The sequence below is a fragment of the Musca autumnalis genome, unplaced genomic scaffold (assembly GCF_047663935.1).
Source record: "Musca autumnalis isolate F117 unplaced genomic scaffold, ASM4766393v1 scaffold_4, whole genome shotgun sequence".
NCBI lineage: Eukaryota > Metazoa > Arthropoda > Insecta > Diptera > Muscidae > Musca > Musca autumnalis.
In genome coordinates this window covers 90,981,295-91,005,512 of record NW_027411977.1, presented here as the reverse complement: position 1 = coordinate 91,005,512, position 24,218 = coordinate 90,981,295, and the positions used below count along the sequence as shown (strand labels likewise).

The following is a 24,218-nucleotide window of genomic DNA, read 5'->3' as shown; positions in this document are numbered from 1 at the left end:
AGGTGTTCGAAAGCGACCCAAATCCAACGAAAGTTGTTCATGTAAGAAGCACTTCGAAGCAAATGGTCGCCAGTTTCATCGTGTGGCAACTATAAGGCTTGAGAAATATAGGGCGGTCAATTCTGAGTGGTACACTACAATTTGTTTGCCTGAAGTCTCCTGAGAATTCCGAAAAACGAACAAGAGAAGACAATGCGAGCTTTCACACATCGATTCGAACCACCACCTGTTTGACCGGACAAAACGTGAAATTGTTTGGTCATCCGCCTTACAGCCCTGACTGAGGATCCAATGATTTCATTTGATTCCAGCATATCAAGAAAAAAAAGGAGTGGTCAAAGATTTTCGTCGCCAGCATGTCAGCTTTGTAGCATCTTCATCGATGAATTTTATATGAGCGTGGACCCTAAAAGATGCTATTCATTTTTGGATCCAAAGCATGTCATTTACACCAATGTTTTGACATGACATTTTCACCAATGCTTTGGCATGTCATTTCCACCAATGCTTTGGCATGTCATTTTCACCAACCCTTTGCAATGACATTATCATTACGACGAGAGTTTTAACAACGTTGGTTGTGATTTCGAGTCTCCGTCAACATCAAGCCTATTGTAAATAGTTAATCTTATATATTTAGAAAAATGGTATACAAAATTCATCTCTATTGAATCGATGGAATGGGTTCAAATGCCAATGAAAAGATCGGATCTTTCACGACTTCGTTTGAACCACGTCATCGTATGGAACCCCTTCCTTCAAATTTTGCTGGGTACTTCAAAAATTTGTTTGAGCGCATGAAAAAGTGTATAAATCATGCTGGAGACTACTTAAGAAAACAATAATACTATTTATGGTGGTAAATATTAGCGTTTTCATAGTCAGATAGTTATCGAACAAACCTCGTATAGCCTATCAAGAAAAGATGCTTCCAATAAGAGAATATTTCCTGAGTTTCTGTCTTCAGTTTTTGTAGTGTCAGCTAAAAATAGAAACTCATTCGTTTTTTATGTTCAGAATTGCTTCCTAAAAGAATATCTTGTTGTGTCTAGAGCTACATATCGTCGCATCATGCTAAGTTCGTATATGCTTTATGTCAAGTGTCCCGCCACTGCTTTAGGCAAGCAAGCAGACGCCATTCATTTGGGACACTTTAAAATTTATTGTGCGAGGTCTGTGTTATAAGTATTTTTGTGACAACATTTTTTGTTGTTGCTTTTTAAAGTTTATTTTTGTTTTGTCATCATTTTTTTCTCATTTTTTAATGGAATTTTTATGAATATACCTCTATACATCAGTAAATACGTGTTTAAGTGCGAATTTTGGTATTATTTTTATCGTTTTTTTTTTTTTATTTTTTTAACTTTCTATAATTATTTTTCTATTATTATCCCGCTTGAATTTATTTGGCTAAATATTCGGTTATTAACCCAATTTACCCACTTTATCGGTTATTTGACCTTTTACCCATCTATTACCATTTTTGAACTCTCGACGTCAAAATATAATTGAACATAGATTTTGTCCATTTTGAAAAGATCTTCTCAAAAAGTCCATCATGTATTTTATTGATATCAATGGTGTTATCTTAACGAGATAAAATAATCCAAAATACTGTGTGGTCCCATTCCCTGGGAATTATCATCTGTTGACTCTTCTTAAAAAAAATCCATAAAATTTATAATTTATTAAATCATAAAAAAAATTCCGAATGGATAAAAATCTGTACTTTTAAGCCTAAAGTATGATCATAAAACCACATTTAAACACTATGCTAAAACATTTTACATTTTATTTTTAAAGATCACATTGGAATGACCTTAGAGGTCAATTTATTTAAATCAATTTACAACACCATCCTGTACAACATTTTAAAAACAGAAGAATGGTTATAAATTTTTGTTTAAAAATTTATGAATGAATATCATTAATGGCCACCACACTAAACTCCCACCCAATTTATATATGGAGGAGAAAAAAGACTGCATTGGGCATTATATCAAATGTCCATCCATCCATCCATCCATCCATGCAAACAACCACATCTCATATCTGATCTACCCACTTGGTCCGTCTATTTGTCTCCAATCCACTTAACCAACCAACCATCAGCAGCCATAAACAAGTATTGCTGCATTTGGGTTCATTTAAGCTTTTGATCAGTCCATAAAGATGATGTCGTTTTTTATGCGACTTGTGTCTGCACACAGCTTGTGGCTGAGGTGCTGCTACTATACATATCTCTTGAAAAGATCAACTTTAAAAGTGTCTCTATGGCACGGAATTAATTAAATTGATATAAAAACTAGTGACCATTTAGATATGACCAAAAGTTATTTAGATTTTTGAGTTGCATAAATTTCGAGTGCAGTAAATTTTTATTGTGTATATTAGGGTGATGAAATTTTTACAACCTCATATCCCTGTATCATATTTTGCTGAGTATGGGGTGTCGATAAATTTGGCGAAATTGAATAATTGCATTTGTATAGAGTCGTTGTCTTGGTAGTATTTATATTGCAATTTGTTTGAATTTTAAGGGTCAACAAACCCAAATTTCTTGACGCTGTTGGTTAAACCTTTTTAAAAACATCTAAATAAACGCACTTTGCCATGGTTTCCTCCAAAATTCGGTTGTTACCAACGCCGCTGCTTGCTATACAACCCCATACCATAACTGATAGTTTTCCGAACTTTACCATTGTTTTCTAGGGTTTTGAGAGGTTTCCACAATACCTTTTGGGACCCATCTTGACATTATAACATAATTTTCGTCTCATCAGAACATATAACGTCATCCCAGTACACCAGAGGACGTGAAATCTTCTCTGTAGCTAATCTGAACCGCTTGTCTATTTTTGCTGGAAGAGTCATGGTTTTTTCCTAGCCACTCGTGATGAATACTTTCGGTTATGTAGCACTTTTTTGACTTTTTCTAGTGGCACACTTAATCCAGAATCGTTTTCAGTTAGAAAAGCCAAAAGCCGATTCTCGGGCGGATTGACCATTTTTATACCCTACACCACTATGTGGGGAGGGTATTATAAGTTGGTTTTGGTCAAAAAGTTTGTAACGCATCGAAATAATGGTCGTAGACCCATACTTATATATACCAAAATGAATGTCTCGACGAGCTGAGTCGATCTGGCTATGTGTGTCCGTCCGTCAGTCCGTCCGTCCGTCCGTCTGTCCGTCTGTCCATCTAAACCTTGTAATCACGCTACAGGTCGCAATTTTGATCGGATCGTCACGAAATTTTGCATGGTGATGGGGGTCCCGGAGGGGAAGAAGCCTATTGATTTTGGTGATGGTCGGATAATATTTAAGGGTCGGAAAGGGCAAAAAACTTAGGTGGATAAAAAGACAACGTTATTTTCCAAAGCGAATATCTCAGCTTCTATATGGGGTATACCAAAAGCCAAACCTGACTATTAAAGTAGAAAATATCACCTTTCTAATGATGTAAAATAGGTGCTCGTAGGTGATCAAACAACGAAGTTATCACAATAGTAACAAATAAAACCCCAATTTTGATTTTTGCGATTTTAATTATATTGACGAATATCACAGCTTTAGTTGTAAAATTTCCAAAAGCAAAAGCCTGACTATGAAAGTAGAAGATCCTGTCTTTACAATGATGCAACCTAGGTCAGCGTAGGTAACCAAATGACGGAGATATCGCAATAGTCGGTAATACATCCCATCTTTCTATTTTTTTGGAAATCACGCTACAGGTCGCAATTTTGATCGGATCGTCACGAAAATTTGAGGGTTAATGGGGGTCTCACAGGTGAAGAAGCGTATTGATTTTGGTGATGGTCGGATAATATTTAGGGATCGGAATGGGCAAACACTTATTTGGAGAAACGTCAACATTTTATTTCAAAGCCAATATCTCTGTTTCTTTAAGAGGTATATCAAAAGCAAAACTAGGCAAGGAAACTACAAAATATCACCTTTACAACGATGTAAAATAGGTTGTCGTAGTTGGTCAAATAGCAGAGATATGGTAATAGTCGACAATGCATCCCATTTTCCGATTTTTTTGTAATCACGCTACAGGTCGCAATTTTGATCGGATCGTCACGAAATTTTGGGGGTTAATGGGGGTCCCAAAGAGAAAGAAGCCTATTGATTTTGATGATGGTCGGATAATATTCAGGGGTCGGAATGTGCAAAACACTTATTTGGAGAAAGGTCAACGTTTTATTTCAAAGCCAATATCTCTGTTTCTTTTAGAGGTATATCTAAAGCAAAACCTAGCAAAGAAAGTAGAAAATATCACCTTTACAACGATGTTGTCGTAGGTGGTCAAATAGCAGAGATATCGCAATAGTCGGTAATGCATCCCATTTACTGATTTGCTGGTGTAGGGTATCACATGGTCGGCCCCATCCCGACTATAGCCTTTGCTCACTTGTTATATTTGGAATAGGACAATTTCGTGAAAATTCACCATTGACCCCTTTACAAATTTCTATAAATATAGGTAAAAAAGTGTCAGTCGGTTTTGCCGACAGATATATATCCTAAGCCTATGTAAAGCGAACTGCATTTAGGGTATTTTACAGGAAGCATGGACTTGTCCACGGAAAATATTAATATCGCTGCAAACAGGACCACAACGAACATTATCGGTATAAATTTCCAAAACGATCTACGAACAGATCCTAAACTGCACTTAGACACAAATGTTGAACTCTTGTGGCGGAGGTACCCTAAGGAGAGTTAGAAGTTAAACTAAATTTAGAGATCCAAAGTTTTGACGTGCGTTCCATTTTAGTGACATTTTTAAATATGGAGGGAAGTACCCGAAGTTGTGAACAGGTATTGTCCATCTTCGAACTGAAACTATGTTTGGACAAAGTACGAGTGCGGTTCGGAAACTTATTAGCCTATCAATGAAAGAGAATAGTTAGTTTTTCAAAAATATTTTTATTTTTCAATATAATCTCCTGAAACGTCAACACACTTAGTCCAACGCTTTTCTAGCAATTCTATCCCTTGATTAAAATAGTTTTCCTCAAGGTCTTCCAAATAGTGGTTTACAACTGTAATTGCATCTTCATTTGAGGTAAAACGCTTGCCAGCAAGGAATTTTTTAGATTTGGGAACAAGTAAAAGTCACTGGGAGCTAAATCAGGAGAATAAGGTGGGTGGTCAAGCAACTCGTACTTTAATTCGTTGATTTTAGCCATTGTTAAAACACTCTTGTGCGCTGGTGCGTTGTCTTGATGAAAAATTATTTTTTTGTGTTGTGTACATTTAATTGATCCAAAAGGTTGCAATAGTACTCTGAATTTATTGTTTTACCCTTTTGCAGATAGTCAATCAATAAAATACCTTTGAAGTCCCAAAAAACCGTTGCCATAACCTTACCAGCCGATTGAATTGTTTTTGCCTTCTTTGGGGCACTTCCTCCAGCTTCAGTCCAATGTTTGGATTGTTCTTTTGTCTCTGGAGTATAGTGGTGGATCCATGTCTCATCAACAGTTATGAAACGACGCTTAAAATCCATTTTATTTCGCTTAAAACGATCCAAACAAGCTTGAGACATGTTCATTCTTATGCGTTTTTGATCGACTGTTAACAAATGCGGCACCCATCTTGCAGAAAGCTTTTTCATCTGTAGTTCTTCATGCAAAATTAAATGGACTCGATCATTTGAGATGCCCATGATATTAGCAATTTCACGCACTTTTATTCGTCTATCATTTAATACCATATCATGCACTTTGGCTACAATTTCTGTTGTTGTTGCTGTTTTTGGACGTCCACTACGTGGTTCATCTTCAATGCTTGTACGACCACGTTTAAATTCAGCAACCCAATTTTTTACTGTTGCATATGAAGGAGCACTTTCACCTAACACATTCACCATATCATTATGAATTTCTTGTCCCGATAAACCTTTTTTATGTAAATATTTAATGACAGCACGTATTTCTAATTTTTCAATTGTAAAAAAAATTGCGGATGCGTCTTTTTGAACACCTGTTTCTATATGAAGGAGTTGCCAGATCGAAACAAAATTTAACATGTGTTCATAACAGAAATGGATGTTTCCAAAACACTTAACTTTTTTCTGTTTATACCGCGTATGACGAAGGCCAAAATTTGGACCAAATCAGTTGATCAGTTCGAGAGTTACCGTGCTCTCCAGCCACTAAATATGGTGCCATAGGGGGTTTTACACCTTTCGGGCTGTTTTCTCAAGAAGTATGGATTTACCTCTGAAACAACTTTTACCCTCGTAATGGAGGCAGCGTATGCAAGTTTCTTCAACATCAAAGTAATTCGATAGCAGTTCTAAAAGTGAACTTATCCGAAATATAGTCCATATTCGAACCTGATCTATATCTTGTAGATATATTAGGATGTGTAAAGTATAGACCAAATCGGTCACTGCCTTCACGAGTTATCGTGCTCACAATTTTTCTGAACATTTTTGAACTTTTGTGGGGGAGGTAGGTACCTGAAGGAGTTGGCCGATATGACTTATCTTCAAAGGCTTAATTTTGTACCGAATCGGCAGATCCGCTCGGCAGTTGTCTTGCGCTTCAACCACAACGCACTGTGTCATTGGCGTTTTGTTGCACATTTCAGGCTATTTTCTCAGCAAGTATGGACTTGCCCCTGATGAAACGTATTCCGTCGTATGGGGACAGTGAATACAAGTTGTTGTAACAAAAATCGAAGCGATTTGAGTGCAGGCCCTAACTTAACCTTTTCCGAAATATTGTGTGGGAGATACCCGAAGGAGTGGACCGATTGAGTCCATATTGAAACCTTATCTAAGTCTTGCAGAATTTTCACCATGTGTGAGTGGACCGATATAACCCATCTTCGAACTTAAACTAAGTTTGGACAAAATATTACGAAAGCCAAATTTTGGCTTTGACTTGGATGGATGAATGGCATTAGCGGTCTAGGCAATGCGGTCTATGCTCTCAGTTTTTCATTTGTAGAGGCTATTTTACTCTTTGCATATCCATTTGCGTTTTACCCTGGTGATGCCAAACACTTCCTTCAATGAATCAACTTTCGACCTGTTCCAGAAGATTGGTTTTAAATGTGTATTCTGTAAATGTCTTTTCTGTAAAAATCATTCATGCTACAAGAATTTTTATAGCAGGTAAGAACGGCGTTATGTTTGGCCAGACCGAACTTGTTATACCCTCCACCACGAGTTGTATTGAAGTAAAATGGAACAATTAGTTTCCTTTCGTTTTTTGAAGACTTAATACCAAATTTCAGCAAGTTCGGTAAAACAATATATACCGAAACCGTGAGGTACCGTTCCATTGGGGCTATATCAAAACGTCGTTATATAACTACAAATATCTGGTGAAACAAGCTGAAATATACCGATAATTCTCATCAGGAATATTTTATAACCCCATGCAAGACTAAATAGCAAACTTCAGTCTTTCGGTGGGATACACTATGCAACACTGAAAATGCAAACAACTTCTAGTATGATTTTTTTAAAGTACATATTTAGACTACAAAAACCCTAGTAGGGTTTTGTCCTGTCAGATCCAGTTCGGATTTTATGGCATCATCTAAACCGGGCTAAATCTACACTTTTTTGCATTTATCAGGCCTTTATCTCAGAAACGAATAGGAATCTGGCCTTGCTGTCTTTAGCAATATTGTAGCCCTACACTAGTAGAACTTATCTTTTGAAGAAACCACATAAGAAAAACTCCATCTAGGGCATCAAAATCTATAAAATATAGAAAATTTTACATAATTGCTGAAATTGAGGTCGGTATCGGCTAAACTATTGGGAGTTGAACCAAGTAACCTTTTGCAAAAATCTTCCAACTAAAGTTCTCAACACTTCTTTAAAACATTCTAAAACTCTAAAATGCTTATTTCATGTTGTTTCAGCTGTATTTTGCATCATATCTTTTACAACACGTATTTCAAACACAGTTCACACCAACAGTTTATTCTCGCATTTCGGATTTCACTACATTATTGACATGTTTATTAAATCGTCGTTTAAAAATGTACTGCAAACAACGGCATAGAGGCATTTTACAACAATTACATGTTCTGAAGAATTGTGTATTACATTCCAGGGAATATTTTTCCAAAAGAAAATGTTCAGAAAAAATAACAGTTTTGGAGATACGGTGCGAAATGTATAAAATTGTGGAATTTTTGCATATATTTTGAAATTTAAGGCAATAAATGTAGTTTTTCGAGTTCATTATTTCTCGAAATATTTTATTCTTGTCTCTATCTACAAATTTGCTTCAGAGGTCAGAAGAAGATTCGGATTGGTTTCAGAGATATAGCCCCGAATTTCTTTAAAAACTCAATATTTAACCATGTTTAGATGGGGCCATAAAATCCGAGCTGGATCTTGTCGTCTGGGTCTGTACTTTAAAAAAATCCTCAGTTAGAATTGATCACCTTAAAAATGTTGCACAGTGATATTGACGTCACCACCTTCAAAATTACGAAAATCGGGAGGTACCGTTCTATGGAGGATATATCGAAACGTGGACCTATACCGACGAATTTCAGTCAGAAAGGCTTTTACCTCCAACAAAGTTTACATACCAAATTTCAGTCATTTCGGTGGGTTGCTGTGTCCACAACCTTTACCTCACAATGGGGGCTCTATACCAACAAATCTCTGGCAGAAAGTTGTATACCCCCAACGATGAATAAGTAACAACCTTTAGCCATTTCGGTGTGATATTGAGGCTAAAACCTTCAAAATACCGAAAATCGGGTGGTGCCGTTCTATGGGGGCTATATGAAGGTGTGGACCTATACCGACAAATTTTATATGCAACGTTAAGTACCCCAAATGAAGACCAAATACTAAATTTCAGCCCTTTCGGTAGAATATTGAGGCCACAACCTTCAAAATACCGGAAATAGGGAGGTACCATTCTATGGGGCTATACTAAGGCATGGACCTGTACCGACAAGTTTCTGAGAGAAGACTTAATACCAAATTACAGCCATTTCTGAGGAATATTGAGGCCACAACCTTCAAAACACCGAAAATCGGATGGTACGTTCTATGAGGGCTATATGAAGGCGTGGACCTATACCGACAAATTTCTGTGGGAAAGTTGTATACCCCCAACGAAGACTAAGTACAAAATTTCAGCCATTTTGGTGTGATAATGAGGCTAAAACCTTCAGAATACCAAAAATCGGGTGGTACCGTTCAATGCGTGGACAGATATAGCCCTTTTGCAATACCAAACATCCTAGGAGTAATAGAAACTTCTATACCAAATTACAAAGCAGTGTCTTAAAAATTGCGAGCTGTATCTTGATTTCAACAGACGGGCGTACGAACAGAGACCTGATCAAGAATATATATACTTTATAGGGTCTCCGATCAATATTGTGTTACAAACGGAATGACAAATTTAATTGTACCATCCATATTAAAAATAGTCGAATAGACATAACCCTAATGTTTTCTTGTTCACAAAAGAGTTTGCATTCGTTGCGCTATTCTGTTTTTTTCTTTGTGGTTGTAATGTCTTTGGATATATTTTTGTTTGTTTTTACGACGAAATAAAACCTGAAAATGGAGATTTCAATATTTTCGCAGTATTTCCAATATTTGCCAGTATTTAAGAAAAAATATTGGAACACCTAAATGGACACAATTTTAAATTCAACTTTTCAATTGAGACACATTAATGGAATATGTTCTTTATCAAATGTCGAGGGCATAATGCACAACTTATTGAATTCCAACGGCTCGCCTTGTTAACCAGACAGACATTCTCAAAAATATTTCTTTATTATTATTTGTTTAAATTAGACAGACTGTGTGGCTGATTGACTCTTTCACAGAATTTTAAATTTCGGTGTGTGTGTGTTTTTGTGTCTTTGTCGGGTTTAATGACTTTGCAACGGCTAGCGTGTCTTCATGTGAAAGAATCGCGTGCATTTGTCACAAGGATTGTTTGTATGGCTGTGTGTCGTTATGCCTGTCATAAAATCTTAAAACTTAGGGCATTGTCTTTACTAATTGATTTTCAATAACATTTTGTCTGCTGCTCAACTGACCTTCTTTAAATTAGTTAGGGGATGCAAAGGCAAATTTTAAATAACAATTTTTCTCCATTGTCTCTTGAATGAGAAAAACATTTACCTGATTTCCATGAACATGATGAGGTTGCTGATGCTGATGATGCAAAGTTGTGCCACTACTGCGTGGATAAATCAATTTCGATCTGTAGACTGTTGTGGGCGCTGAATTGGCCACCGGTTGAGATGTAACCAAATGACTACGGGTTGATGTTACCACCATTTTGTTGTTGTTTTCTTTGTTGTCACTTGCTTTTTTATTATTTTCTTTATTTGTTTTAATATAACTATATTATTTTTATATATTGCACAATAATTTTTGTATTTCTTTAATTTGAGAATATTTTTGTTTTCACAAATATTTTAAAGAAAATCACATTTTGTTAAGCTGCAAATTTATTAAAATATTATTTTGCTATATGTTTTGAGATTTTGTTGTTGTATGCCAAGTTTTTTTTATAATCTTAACATTAATAATTCTTGTTTAACCAGAAATTGATATTTTTACAAGAATTTAACACCGTCAATTAATCTTTAGTGTGTGTGGGGTATGTTATGGTTATTTATCAGTAGATCTTAGATTTTTTTGGCAAAAAAACTTTGCATATTCGATCAGAAATGGCATTCTTCGTATTAAGATTTTTTTTTTGTGAAAAATCTTAAAAAATTGAAGAAATATAAGAAATATGTCAGATATATATGCAAAAAAAAACTTAGGAAAAATAATTCATACATGCTATGTTTTATGCCCAAAAAGCGTTGCCAATGTTCAGATTCATGCATATTATGTAACAGCATTTAAGCAAAAATTACTGTTTTCTTCTAAAAGAGATTTAAAAAACAATTTTGCTGACTTTCAACATAGGTGTGGATTTTTTAAGACATTTTTTCAAGTGTCAACATATGCATGGATTTTTTAGATTTTTTTTTCAAGGACCAACCTAAGCGTAGCTTTTTTAAGAATATTTTTTTCAAGTGCCATCATAAACGTGGATTTGTTAAGATTTTTTTTCACGGGCCAAAAGAAGCGTGCATTTTTAAGAATATTTTTTTTAGGCCCAACGTAAACGGGGATTTATTTAGTATATTTTTTCAAGGGCTTTATATATGTTGGGTCTTGATAAAATATTCCTAAAAAATCCACGTATATGTGTTTTGGAAAAATATTGTTAAAAAATCCACGCTTATGCTGGGCCTTGAAAAAATATTGTTAAAAAATCCACGCTTATGCTGGGCCTTGAAAAAATATTGTTAAAAAATCCACGCTTATGCTGGGCCTTGAAAAAATATTGTTAAAAAATCCACGCTTATGCTGGGCCTTGAAAAAATATTGTTAAAAAATCCACGCTTATGCTGGGCCTTGAAAAAATATTGTTAAAAAATCCACGCTTATGCTGGGCCTTGAAAAAATATTGTTAAAAAATCCACGCTTATGCTGGGCCTTGAAAAAATATTGTTAAAAAATCCACGCTTATGCTGGGCCTTGAAAAAATATTGTTAAAAAATCCACGCTTATGCTGGGCCTTGAAAAAATATTGTTAAAAAATCCACGCTTATGCTGGGCCTTGAAAAAATATTGTTAAAAAATCCACGCTTATGCTGGGCCTTGAAAAAATATTGTTAAAAAATCCACGCTTATGCTGGGCCTTGAAAAAATATTGTTAAAAAATCCACGCTTATGCTGGGCCTTGAAAAAATATTGTTAAAAAATCCACGCTTATGCTGGGCCTTGAAAAAATATTGTTAAAAAATCCACGCTTATGCTGGGCCTTGAAAAAATATTGTTAAAAAATCCACGCTTATGCTGGGCCTTGAAAAAATATTGTTAAAAAATCCACGCTTATGCTGGGCCTTGAAAAAATATTGTTAAAAAATCCACGCTTATGCTGGGCCTTGAAAAAATATTGTTAAAAAATCCACGCTTATGCTGGGCCTTGAAAAAATATTGTTAAAAAATCCACGCTTATGCTGGGCCTTGAAAAAATATTGTTAAAAAATCCACGCTTATGCTGGGCCTTGAAAAAATATTGTTAAAAAATCCACGCTTATGCTGGGCCTTGAAAAAATATTGTTAAAAAATCCACGCTTATGCTGGGCCTTGAAAAAATATTGTTAAAAAATCCACGCTTATGCTGGGCCTTGAAAAAATATTGTTAAAAAATCCACGCTTATGCTGGGCCTTGAAAAAATATTGTTAAAAAATCCACGCTTATGCTGGGCCTTGAAAAAATATTGTTAAAAAATCCACGCTTATGCTGGGCCTTGAAAAAATATTGTTAAAAAATCCACGCTTATGCTGGGCCTTGAAAAAATATTGTTAAAAAATCCACGCTTATGCTGGGCCTTGAAAAAATATTGTTAAAAAATCCACGCTTATGCTGGGCCTTGAAAAAATATTGTTAAAAAATCCACGCTTATGCTGGGCCTTGAAAAAATATTGTTAAAAAATCCACGCTTATGCTGGGCCTTGAAAAAATATTGTTAAAAAATCCACGCTTATGCTGGGCCTTGAAAAAATATTGTTAAAAAATCCACGCTTATGCTGGGCCTTGAAAAAATATTGTTAAAAAATCCACGCTTATGCTGGGCCTTGAAAAAATATTGTTAAAAAATCCACGCTTATGCTGGGCCTTGAAAAAATATTGTTAAAAAATCCACGCTTATGCTGGGCCTTGAAAAAATATTGTTAAAAAATCCACGCTTATGCTGGGCCTTGAAAAAATATTGTTAAAAAATCCACGCTTATGCTGGGCCTTGAAAAAATATTGTTAAAAAATCCACGCTTATGCTGGGCCTTGAAAAAATATTGTTAAAAAATCCACGCTTATGCTGGGCCTTGAAAAAATATTGTTAAAAAATCCACGCTTATGCTGGGCCTTGAAAAAATATTGTTAAAAAATCCACGCTTATGCTGGGCCTTGAAAAAATATTGTTAAAAAATCCACGCTTATGCTGGGCCTTGAAAAAATATTGTTAAAAAATCCACGCTTATGCTGGGCCTTGAAAAAATATTGTTAAAAAATCCACGCTTATGCTGGGCCTTGAAAAAATATTCTTAAAAAATCCACGCTTATGTTGGGTCTTGAAAAAATATTCTTAAAAAATCCACGCTTATGCTGGGTCTTGAAAAAATATTCTTAAAAATCCACGCTTATGTTGGGTCTTGAAAAAATATTCTTAAAAAATCCACGCTTATGTTGGGTTTTGAAAAAATATTCTTAAAAAATCCACGCTTATGCTGGGTCTTGAAAAATTATTCTTAAAAAATCCATGTTGGGTCTTGAAAAAATATTCTTAAAAAGTCCACGTTGGGTCTTGAAAAAATATTCTTAAAAAATCCACGTTGGGTCTTAAAAAAATATTCTTAAAAAGTCCACGTTGGGTCTTGAAAAAATATTGTTAAAAAATTCACGTTGGGTCTTGAAAAATAATTCTTAAAAAATCCACGTTTGGTCTTGAAAAAATATTCTTGAAAAATTCACGTTGGGTCTTGAAAAAATATTCTTAAAAAAATCCACGTCGGGTCTTGAAAAAATATTCTTAAAAAAATCCACGTCGGGTCTTGACAAAAATATTCTTAAAAAATCCACGCTTATGTTGGGCCTTGGAAAAATATTCTTAAAAAATCCACGCGTATGTTGACCCTTGAAAAAATATTCTTAAAAAATCCACCCTTATGCTGGGCCTTGAAAAAATATTTTTTAATAAATTAACGCGAATATATGTTGACCCTTCAAAAAATATTCTTAAAAAATCTACGCTTATGTTGGGCCTTGGAATAATATTTTTAAAAATATTTTTCCAGCATACATAAGCGCGGATTTTTTAAGAATATATTTTCAAGGCCCAACTTAAGTGTGGATTTTTTAAGAACCAACATAAGCATGGATTTTTTAAAAATATGTGTTCAACGACCAACATAAGCGTGGATTTTTTAAGAATATTTCTTCAAGGGCAAACATATGGGTGGAATTTTTTAAGAATATTTTTTCAAGGCCCAACACAAGCGGATTTTTTTAAGAATATTTTGTCAAGGCAAACATATGGGTGGAATTTTTTAAGAATATTTTTTCAAGGCCCAACACAAGCGCGGATTTTTTAAGAATATTTTTCTAGGGCCAACTTACATCATAGCGGATTTTTTAAGAATATTTTTTCAAGGGCCAACATACATATGCGAGGATTTTTTAAGAATATTTTTTCAAGGCCCAACATAAGCGTGGATTTTTTAAGAATATTTTTTCAAGGCCCAACATAAGCGTGGATTTTTTAAGAATATTTTTTCAAGGCCCAACATAAGCGTGGATTTTTTAAGAATATTTTTTCAAGGCCCAACATAAGCGTGGATTTTTTAAGAATATTTTTTCAAGACCCAACATAAGCGTGGAATTTTTAAGAATATTTTTTCAAGACCCAACATAAGCGTGGATTTTTTAAGAATATTTTTTCAAGACCCAACATAAGCGTGGATTTTTTATGAATATTTTTTCAAGACCCAACATAAGCGTAGATTTTTTAAGAATATTTTTTCAAGACCCAACATAAGCGTGTATTTTTTTAAAATATTTTTTCAAGGCCCAACATTAGCGTGGATTTTTTGAAAATATTTTTTCAAGACCCAACATAAGCGTGGATTTTTTAAGAATATTTTTTCAAGGCCCAACATAAGCGTGTATTTTTTGAAAATATTTTTTCAAGGCCCAACATAAGCGTGGGTTTTTTGAAAATATTTTTTCAAGGCCCAACATAAGCGTGGATTTTTTGAAAATATTTTTTCAAGGCCCAACAAAAGCATGGATTTATTGAAAATATTTTTTCAAGGCCCAACATAAGCGTGGATTTTTTGAAAATATTTTTTCAAGGCCCAACATAAGCGTGGATTTTTTGAAAATATTTTTTCAAGGCCCAACATAAGCGTGGATTTTTTGAAAATATTTTTTCAAGGCCCAACATAAGCGTGGATTTTTTGAAAATATTTTTTCAAGGCCCAACATAAGCGTGGATTTTTTGAAAATATTTTTTCAAGGCCCAACATAAGCGTGGATTTTCTGAAAATATTTTTTCAAGGCCCAACATAAGCGTGGATTTTTTGAAAATATTTTTTCAAGGCCCAACATAAGCGTGGATTTTTTGAAAATATTTTTTCAATGCCCAACATAAGCGTGGATTTTTTGAAAATATTTTTTCAAGGCCCAACATAAGCGTGGATTTTTTGAAAATATTTTTTCAAGGCCCAACATAAGCGTGGATTTTTTGAAAATATTTTTTCAATGCCCAACATAAGCGTGGATTTTTTGAAAATATTTTTTCAAGGCCCAACATAAGCGTGGATTTTTTGAAAATATTTTTTCAAGGCCCAACATAAGCGTGGATTTTTTGAAAATATTTTTTCAAGGCCCAACATAAGCGTGGATTTTTTGAAAATATTTTTTCAAGGCCCAACATAAGCGTGGATTTTTTGAAAATATTTTTTCAAGGCCCAACATAAGCGTGGATTTTTTGAAAATATTTTTTCAAGGCCCAACATAAGCGTGGATTTTTTGAAAATATTTTTTCAAGGCCCAACATAAGCGTGGATTTTTTGAAAATATTTTTTCAAGGCCCAACATAAGCGTGGATTTTTTGAAAATATTTTTTCAAGGCCCAACATAAGCGTGGATTTTTTGAAAATATTTTTTCAAGGCCCAACATAAGCGTGGATTTTTTGAAAATATTTTTTCAAGGCCCAACATAAGCGTGGATTTTTTGAAAATATTTTTTCAAGGCCCAACATAAGCGTGGATTTTTTATGAATATTTTTTCAGGACCCAACATAAGCGTAGATTTTTTAAGAATATTTTTTCAAGACCCAACATAAGCGTGTATTTTTTTAAAATATTTTTTCAAGGCCCAACATAAGCGTGGATTTTTTGAAAATATTTTTTCAAGACCCAACATAAGCGTGGATTTTTTAAGAATATTTTTTCAAGGCCCAACATAAGCGTGTATTTTTTGAAAATATTTTTTCAAGGCCCAACATAAGCGTGGCTTTTTTGAAAATATTTTTTCAAGGCCCAACATAAGCGTGGATTTTTTGAAAATATTTTTTCAAGGCCCAACAAAAGCATGGATTTATTGAAAATATTTTTTCAAGGCCCAACATAAGCGTGGATTTTTTGAAAATATTTTTTCAAGGCCCAACATAAGCGTGGATTTTTTGAAAATATTTTTTCAAGGCCCAACATAAGCGTGGATTTTTTGAAAATATTTTTTCAAGGCCCAACATAAGCGTGGATTTTTTGAAAATATTTTTTCAAGGCCCAACATAAGCGTGGATTTTTTGAAAATATTTTTTCAAGGCCCAACATAAGCGTGGATTTTTTGAAAATATTTTTTCAAGGCCCAACATAAGCGTGGATTTTTTGAAAATATTTTTTCAAGGCCCAACATAAGCGTGGATTTTTTGAAAATATTTTTTCAAGGCCCAACATAAGCGTGGATTTTTTGAAAATATTTTTTCAAGGCCCAACATAAGCGTGGATTTTTTGAAAATATTTTTTCAAGGCCCAACATAAGCGTGGATTTTTTGAAAATATTTTTTCAAGGCCCAACATAAGCGTGGATTTTTTGAAAATATTTTTTCAAGGCGTGGATTTTTTGAAAATATTTTTTCAAGGCCCAACATAAGCGTGGATTTTTTGAAAATATTTTTTCAAGGCCCAACATAAGCGTGGATTTTTTGAAAATATTTTTTCAAGGCCCAACATAAGCGTGGATTTTTTGAAAATATTTTTTCAAGCCCAACATAAGCGTGGATTTTTTGAAAATATTTTTTCAAGGCCCAACATAAGCGTGGATTTTTTGAAAATATTTTTTCAAGGCCCAACATAAGCGTGGATTTTTTGAAAATATTTTTTCAAGGCCCAACATAAGCGTGGATTTTTTGAAAATATTTTTTCAAGGCCCAACATAAGCGTGGATTTTTTGAAAATATTTTTTCAAGGCCCAACATAAGCGTGGATTTTTTGAAAATATTTTTTCAAGGCCCAACATAAGCGTGGATTTTTTGAAAATATTTTTTCAAGGCCCAACATAAGCGTGGATTTTTTGAAAATATTTTTTCAAGGCCCAACATAAGCGTGGATTTTTTGAAAATATTTTTTCAAGGCCCAACATAAGCGTGGATTTTTTGAAAATATTTTTTCAAGGCCCAACATAAGCGTGGATTTTTTGAAAATATTTTTTCAAGGCCCAACATAAGCGTGGATTTTTTGAAAATATTTTTTCAAGGCCCAACATAAGCGTGGATTTTTTGAAAATATTTTTTCAAGGCCCACCATAAGCGTGGATTTTTTAAGAATATTTTTTCAAGGCCCAACATAAGCGTGGATTTTTTAAGAATATTTTTTCAAGGCCCAACATAAGCCTGGATTTTTTAAGAATATTTTTTCAAGGCCCAACATAAGCGTGGATTTTTTAAGAATATTTTTTCAAGGCCCAACATAAGCCTGGATTTTTTAAGAATATTTTTTCAAGGCCCAACATAAGCCTGGATTTTTTAAGAATATTTTTTCAAGGCCCAACATAAGCCTGGATTTTTTAAGAATATTTTTTCAAGGCCCAACATAAGCCTGGATTTTTTAAGAATAGTTTTTCAAGGGCCAACATACATAAGCTTGGATCTCTTGTCTTGAAAAATTGTCTTAAAAATATTCTTAAAAAATCCAGCCCAACATAAGCGTGGATTTTTAAGAATATTTTTAAGAAAATTTTTTCAAGGCCCAACATAATCGTGGATTTTTTAAGAATAGAACATTGGTGGCGTTTTTTGCAAACACTTTCGTCGGGGTTGTGTGAGGATGCCAAAGAAAAACTTCTCAATGAAGTTATTTCTTGGTTCACCTTTATACTTCGAGCTGACGATTGATGTTTGGGCATAAAAAGTTTGCTGTTGAAGAAGTTATTGAAAAATAACTTCGGTGGAGAATATCCAAAAACAAAAAACAAGGGAACTGATGAGATCCTGTGGCGAGGGTCGAAACTAGTCTTCCCTGCCTTATCCCTTGGCGAACAATGCCAAACCTTCTCCACTAATAAATTAGTTGTTTTAAATATTAAAACAACAACAATGGGATTAAGCCAGTCTATTTTTTAAGAATATTTGTCAAGGGTAAACATAAGCCCGGATTTTTTACATATATTTTTAAGACCCAACATAAGCGTGAATTTCTTAAGAATATTTTGTCAAGGTCCAAAATACATAAGCGTGGATCTCTTAAGAATATTGACAAATTCCGAAAGGAGTGACTCCTAAAATTATACAACGTTCCGAAAAGTTTAACTCGTTTGCAATGCAATCGCAACACTGTGCGTTGTTATGCCTCCATAATTTATTTTTAATTTTGCCTCGTTTTTTTCTATTTATTTTTTTTTTTTGTTCAAAAGCCAGTTTGGTAGATTGTGCAGTTGTGGCTGGTTTCTTTTCGTATGTCCCTACTTTTTTGAAAATGCCAAATACCAACAACAACTGCAACTGAAAACGCACGTTCACTTGGTCAGTGAATGCGGTTGGTTATCGTTTTACGTTTCCAACACTCTTTCCGTGGGACATAATTTGAATTAACGGACGTCATTAATGTCATTATGGAGTTGTTGTTTTTGTTGCGTTTTTTTCTTTTTCTTTAACAGCTTCGTTTAATGCAAAAGGAAATCAATTATAATTGAATGCGTGCATGTCCGGCGGAATGTAGGCAAATAAGTTTTAATGTCATTACACTGTTCTACAAAGTTGCTATTGGAATTTGTGATGGAAATAATTGTTATTAAAGTTCGCTATATTTGCATTTCCGGAAGTTACGAAGTCTGTCCTTCAAATTTATTTGGTCTAAGACTAATCTTCGAGGAGTAAGAAACGAAGTGACCAAATTAATATGCCCATCATTATATGGAGAAGGGTATACATACATATAGGGATAAGAGTAAATTTTTGTGGTATCGAAATTTGGATTCGAAGTCGACTCCAGAGTCGGAATCCTACCAAAAATAAATGTCTCCACTCGTTGTCCCTGTTTAAAAGAAACATGTTTTAATATAAATTTGTCTTTCGAAAGAGGATCCACAGCGGGCAATCCAGTAAATTCTCGAGGATTCTCCCAGAAATATTTGACAACATTGTGAAATAGATTTCTAATCGACGAAAATTAATGTATTGCATAAGAGTTTCAACAACCCCTCACCTTAAATGGTAAGTAAAAAAACCACAACTTCTTTTTAGCAAATCCAAAAGAAAACTAATTGACCGAAGATAATCATAAAATTCTGTGAATTTCGCATCAATAAAACGTTTTTAATCATTTTCTTCTTTTTGTTACCAATTTTGGTAACTTGTTTCTTCAGTTCAATCGAAATGTTAAGAAATGAAAGTTGACTGACTCATAACAAACATTACAGTCTGTCTGAATATGGATAAATGGCAAACGGTTTTGTTTTTCTCTTTCGAACACTTCTAGCATCCACTCCATATAAGTTCAGACAAGTTATTGGGTTTTTGAAGTAAGCATTTGGTTTTATTCAATAAAACGAATATTTTATTTGTTAAAAATAATATTGATATTGCTGGCGTATGGCCTTTTTAAGAGAAATGAAAGATTAAAATTTTTTTGGGTTTTCGTCTAGACGTCACATTTGCGACATCACAAATTCTCTTGAATTAGGTTGATTTTTTGTTTCCTATTTTGTTGCCAATCCATTAGTGCCAACATTTTTTCTGTTGACGTACCTCAAAGTCCATTGTGGTCCAATGACGTCTTAACATAATTTTGTTTAATATTTTATTTAGTTCTTTATTGTTTTTGCTTCTTTATATCATTCGGCACATGTCTTGTGTTTATGCGATTTATTATTGGTTTATATGGCTATTTTCTTCAGTTTATTTCGCTTATGTGTTATTATGTATATGTATGTATGTTTACGGTTATATACTCGTATGTACATATTTATATTTGTTTAACCGGCAAGTAAGTGCAAACCAAAAGCGTCCGGTAAAGGTAATTTATGAATGACTTCTTTGTGCGAGTGTGGGTGTGAACAGAATTAAAAAATCTATCTTCATCAAATTAATATAAACAAAAAATTTGGTATATTTCTAAGAAATTAAATGTTTTGCTTGGAAAAAAAATAAAAAATGTACGCCATTCCAAGTACAGGTGTACGACACACAATGGTGCAGAAATCGATTTTCCTGGCCAAAATCCCAATTTTTTGTCGTAACGATTGTTAATTTCTGTATGGGATTCAATAGTAATCATATTGAAACGAAGGAAACCAAAAAACACGAACAATTTTCCCCAATTTGGAAAATACGCAATTTTTACAAATTTCTGGAAAAAGAAATAGTTCATAGTTTTTTTCTTCTTTTTTTGTAGTTAGGATTGTTGCCTTTAAGGAACGTTTTAATATATTACCGGAACATTTACACGTGATGCGCTATTTTATTTTTCCTCAGGTAATAAATTTTAGTGAAATTTTATCTTTAGTAGAGTAAAACTTTTAAGGAACAATATGGAACAAGGTTTGGTATGCCCGAGAGTGTTCTCTTTCCTTCCCGTACACTATTGGACGGGGACGGGTTTTTTAAATTTGTTGAAATTACAGATTTTACACGAATGGCAATTTTTTTAAATATTTGTGTTTTTATATGAATTATATGAGTTTTATGGAATGAATATTTTAAATTTTTGAAAAAAAAATTTTTGACATTTAAAAAAAAAATTATACCCTCCACCATAATATGGAGGGTATAACTGAATTTGTCATTCCGTTTGTAACACATCGAAATATTCATCGGAGGCCATGTCCGTCCGTCCGTCTGTTGAAATCAAGATACAGCTAGCAATTTTTAAGAGAGAGCTTTGTAATTTGGTATAGAAGTTTCTATTACTTCTAGGATGTTTGGTATTGCAAATGGACTATATCGGTTCACGTTTTGATATAGCCCCATAGAACGGTACCACCCGATTTTCGGTATTTTAAAGGTTTTAGCTTCATTATCACACCTAAATGGCTAAATTTTGGTATTTAGTCTTCGTTAGGGGTACAAAACTTTCTCCAGAAATTTTTCGGTACCGATTCACGCTTTAATATAGCCCCCATATAACGGTACCTCCCGATTTTCGGTACTTTGAAGGTTGTGACCACAATAATCCATCGAAATGGCTGAAATTTGGTATTTAGTATTCATTGTGGGTATTCAAAGTTGTAGGTATAGGTTCACGCCTTCATATAGCCCCATAGAACGGTACATCACAATTTTCGATATTTTGAGGTTATGGCCTCAATATTCCACCGAAATAGCTGAAATTTGGTATTTAGTCTCCGATGGGGTACCAAACTTTCCACCTGAAATTTTTAGGTTTAGATCCATATTGCCCTCATAGAAAGGTACATTCCGAAAACAAACCACCGAAATGGCTGAATTTGGTATTAAGTCTATGTTGGAGGTAAAAACTTTTCCGACTAAAATTCGTCGGTATAGGTCCACGTTTCGATATAGCCCCCATAGAACGGTACCTCCCGATTTTCGTAATTTTGAAGGTTGTGACGTCAATATCCCACCGAAATGACTGAAATATGTTATTTAAGTTTGGTATTTAGTCTTCTCAGAGTCTAAAAACTTATCGCCAGAAATTTGTCGGTATAGATCGAAGTTTTGATATAGCCCCCATAGAACGGTACCTCCCGAATTTCGGCATTTTGAAATTACTGAAATTTGGTATTAAAAAAAAAACTATTCCATTTTACTTTAATACAACTCGTGGTGGAGGGTATAACAAGTTCGGCCCGGCCGAAATTAACGTTGTTTTTACTTGTTTTTGTATTTTTATTTTTTATGTATATAGGAACATATAAAAAACTCAAAAAAATCATATTTTGATGCAAAGTATACAAAACTCAACATTTTTACATTGAACCTGGATTCCTGAAACTAATAGACCGAATATGATCTGTTGATGCTTTGGAAAGCTGATTGTGTGATCTGTTGGAGGTAAAAACCGTCCAAATGCTACAGAATTTTGACCAGGAAAAACGATTCTGAACCACTGTGCGGCGGCTGCCGAATTTCTATTCCCCCTTAAAAGATCCGAAAAAAACATCGCTTTGGTTCAGGAACCCTATTTGCATAAAAATAAGTTTTTTTTGGAATAACCGATTGGCGATACTCCCTATCTTACAATTTAAATGTGGAGAAGGTAAGAATTTGTATTGTTGCGAAGAAAAGACTAAATCTTATTCAACTCAACAATTACAGTGATACGACAGTAGTTATCGGGATCGGGAAGAGCCTAGGTGCTAGCCTCGGTCTACATGCAGTATGATATATCCGACCCACCAAGTTAATTGGAGCGCAAACTATTGGATGAGACGTGGGGCAGTTGCAGTTTTGTAATGGCCTGCAACTGCTCATCACGTACCTATTCACAAATATTCAGTTTTAGGTGGAGGATTGTGTCAAGCCACCGTTTTGCATCTTCAATAAGTTATAGTTAGAGAAAAGCGTAAAGAGCTGGCAGGACGGACCAGGATGCAAGGTATAGAAATTAATCTGGCAATCTCTCACTTCGCAAATCAAAGATCAAAAAAGCTGTAGCGATCATCACCGGTCATTTCTGCATTATATCTATGACAAGCAAGAGGAATGGGAACAAAATTGAGCACTACATGCTATGTGAAGATTTGGAGGAGACTTAAGCAATCTGTCGATGTCCTAGAACAGCAATCAATAGATCCATAGAATCCATAGATCCTACGGTCCTGCTAAAGTACTGTACACGCAGGGAAAAAATATGATTGTTCCAGCAATAGTCTAGGAGCAAAATATGTATTATAAAGACATTTTAGATTCCGTATGTAGTATTGTGACTCCAGCAAGCGTTTTTATCAATTACAACAACTGGTTTTGCCATATCCAACAATAGTTTTTGTCAATTGGACAATATTATTCTCTTTTTTCGACAATTGTATTCTCTTCACTCGGTATTCGATGCCGTGGTGGAAAACTATTTAGGTGAGTTTTGTTTGTATGACAGGATGATTTTTGTTTTTGGTTTTGTGTATGTACTACCCCACCAACAATGAGATTTTTTAATTATTTCTTCTTTGGGTTTTGATGGTTGAGTTATACCGGTACAATCTGAAAATCTGGATGACCGCAATGGAGTACTTATTTTTTTGTGTTTGTTGTCAATTAAAGCAGCAAAACTTGATCATGTATTGTGTTCATCAATACTCATAATATTATACAGTCGAAATCGCTTATAACGTCGGTCAAGGGACCGACCAAAATCGGACGCTATAAGCGATAGTCGTTATAAACGATACTTATCAAAGAGGTGGAATTATATTATGTATAGTGACTTTTGGGTATAAATACATTGTTTTATTACTTTTTCATCTATATACATACGTATGAAAAATAACGAAATTAAATACATTCTTCAGCAGATATATTAGTCTGTCATTTTAATTTGGGCTTGTGAATTCCAGATCTGAGTTTTGAAAGGTTTTTTTGAAACATATTCTTTGCTTGTAAAATCTTCTGTGTAAATAAATTTTTGAAGAGTTCTACAGCTAGACACGCCTTTGACCCTGACGATAATTGAAATTCTGGTTTTGTAGTATTCTCAATTTTTTCGTTAGAATTGCCTCCATCTTCCAATATTATGTCGTCATTATACGTGACAGATGTGAAAACATTGTCATCGGTGACAACTTATTCATCAACATCTTCTACGTGCTGGGAGAAATGAGAATGAAGAATGAGCAATGACAGAAGACGTTACATTTTTCCACGCTTCATCTAACAATAACACGGCATCCAACATATTTAATTTCGTACTTTGATCCTTTTCTATTCTGGTCAAGATAGTGGATATTTTCCGATTCTAGAATGTGATTTGATTGATTTTATTACATCTTGGTCCATGGGTTGTAAAACAGGTGTGACATTGGGTGGCAAAAACTAAAGCTTAATTGACTGTAAAGCGCCTCCATGTGAGTCGTAATTCAGTTGTCCAAACCCATCTTCGAACTTGTTGCGCATATGTTTGGTATTTTGTAGTTGTTTGAGTTTACATACAAAAAAAAAACTATTGATACACATT

General features: G+C 34.2%; 1 protein-coding gene across 19 annotated transcripts in view; it reads right to left on the bottom strand.

Moving 5' to 3' along the window:
* The window catches only part of Sarm (sterile alpha and armadillo motif), a 374,264-nt gene that overhangs the window by 163,765 nt on the left and 186,281 nt on the right, over positions 1-24,218 (bottom strand). For 11 of the 19 annotated variants that reach the window (XM_073980099.1, XM_073980103.1, XM_073980132.1 and 8 more), the window contains exon 2: positions 10,145-10,468. The exons of the other annotated variants lie outside the window; for them this stretch is intronic. In XM_073980099.1, coding sequence (XP_073836200.1) covers positions 10,145-10,303 — 159 coding nt within the window. In that variant the 5' untranslated portion in view covers positions 10,304-10,468. The remainder of the gene's footprint in view (positions 1-10,144; positions 10,469-24,218) is intronic. 19 annotated transcript variants of the gene reach the window in all.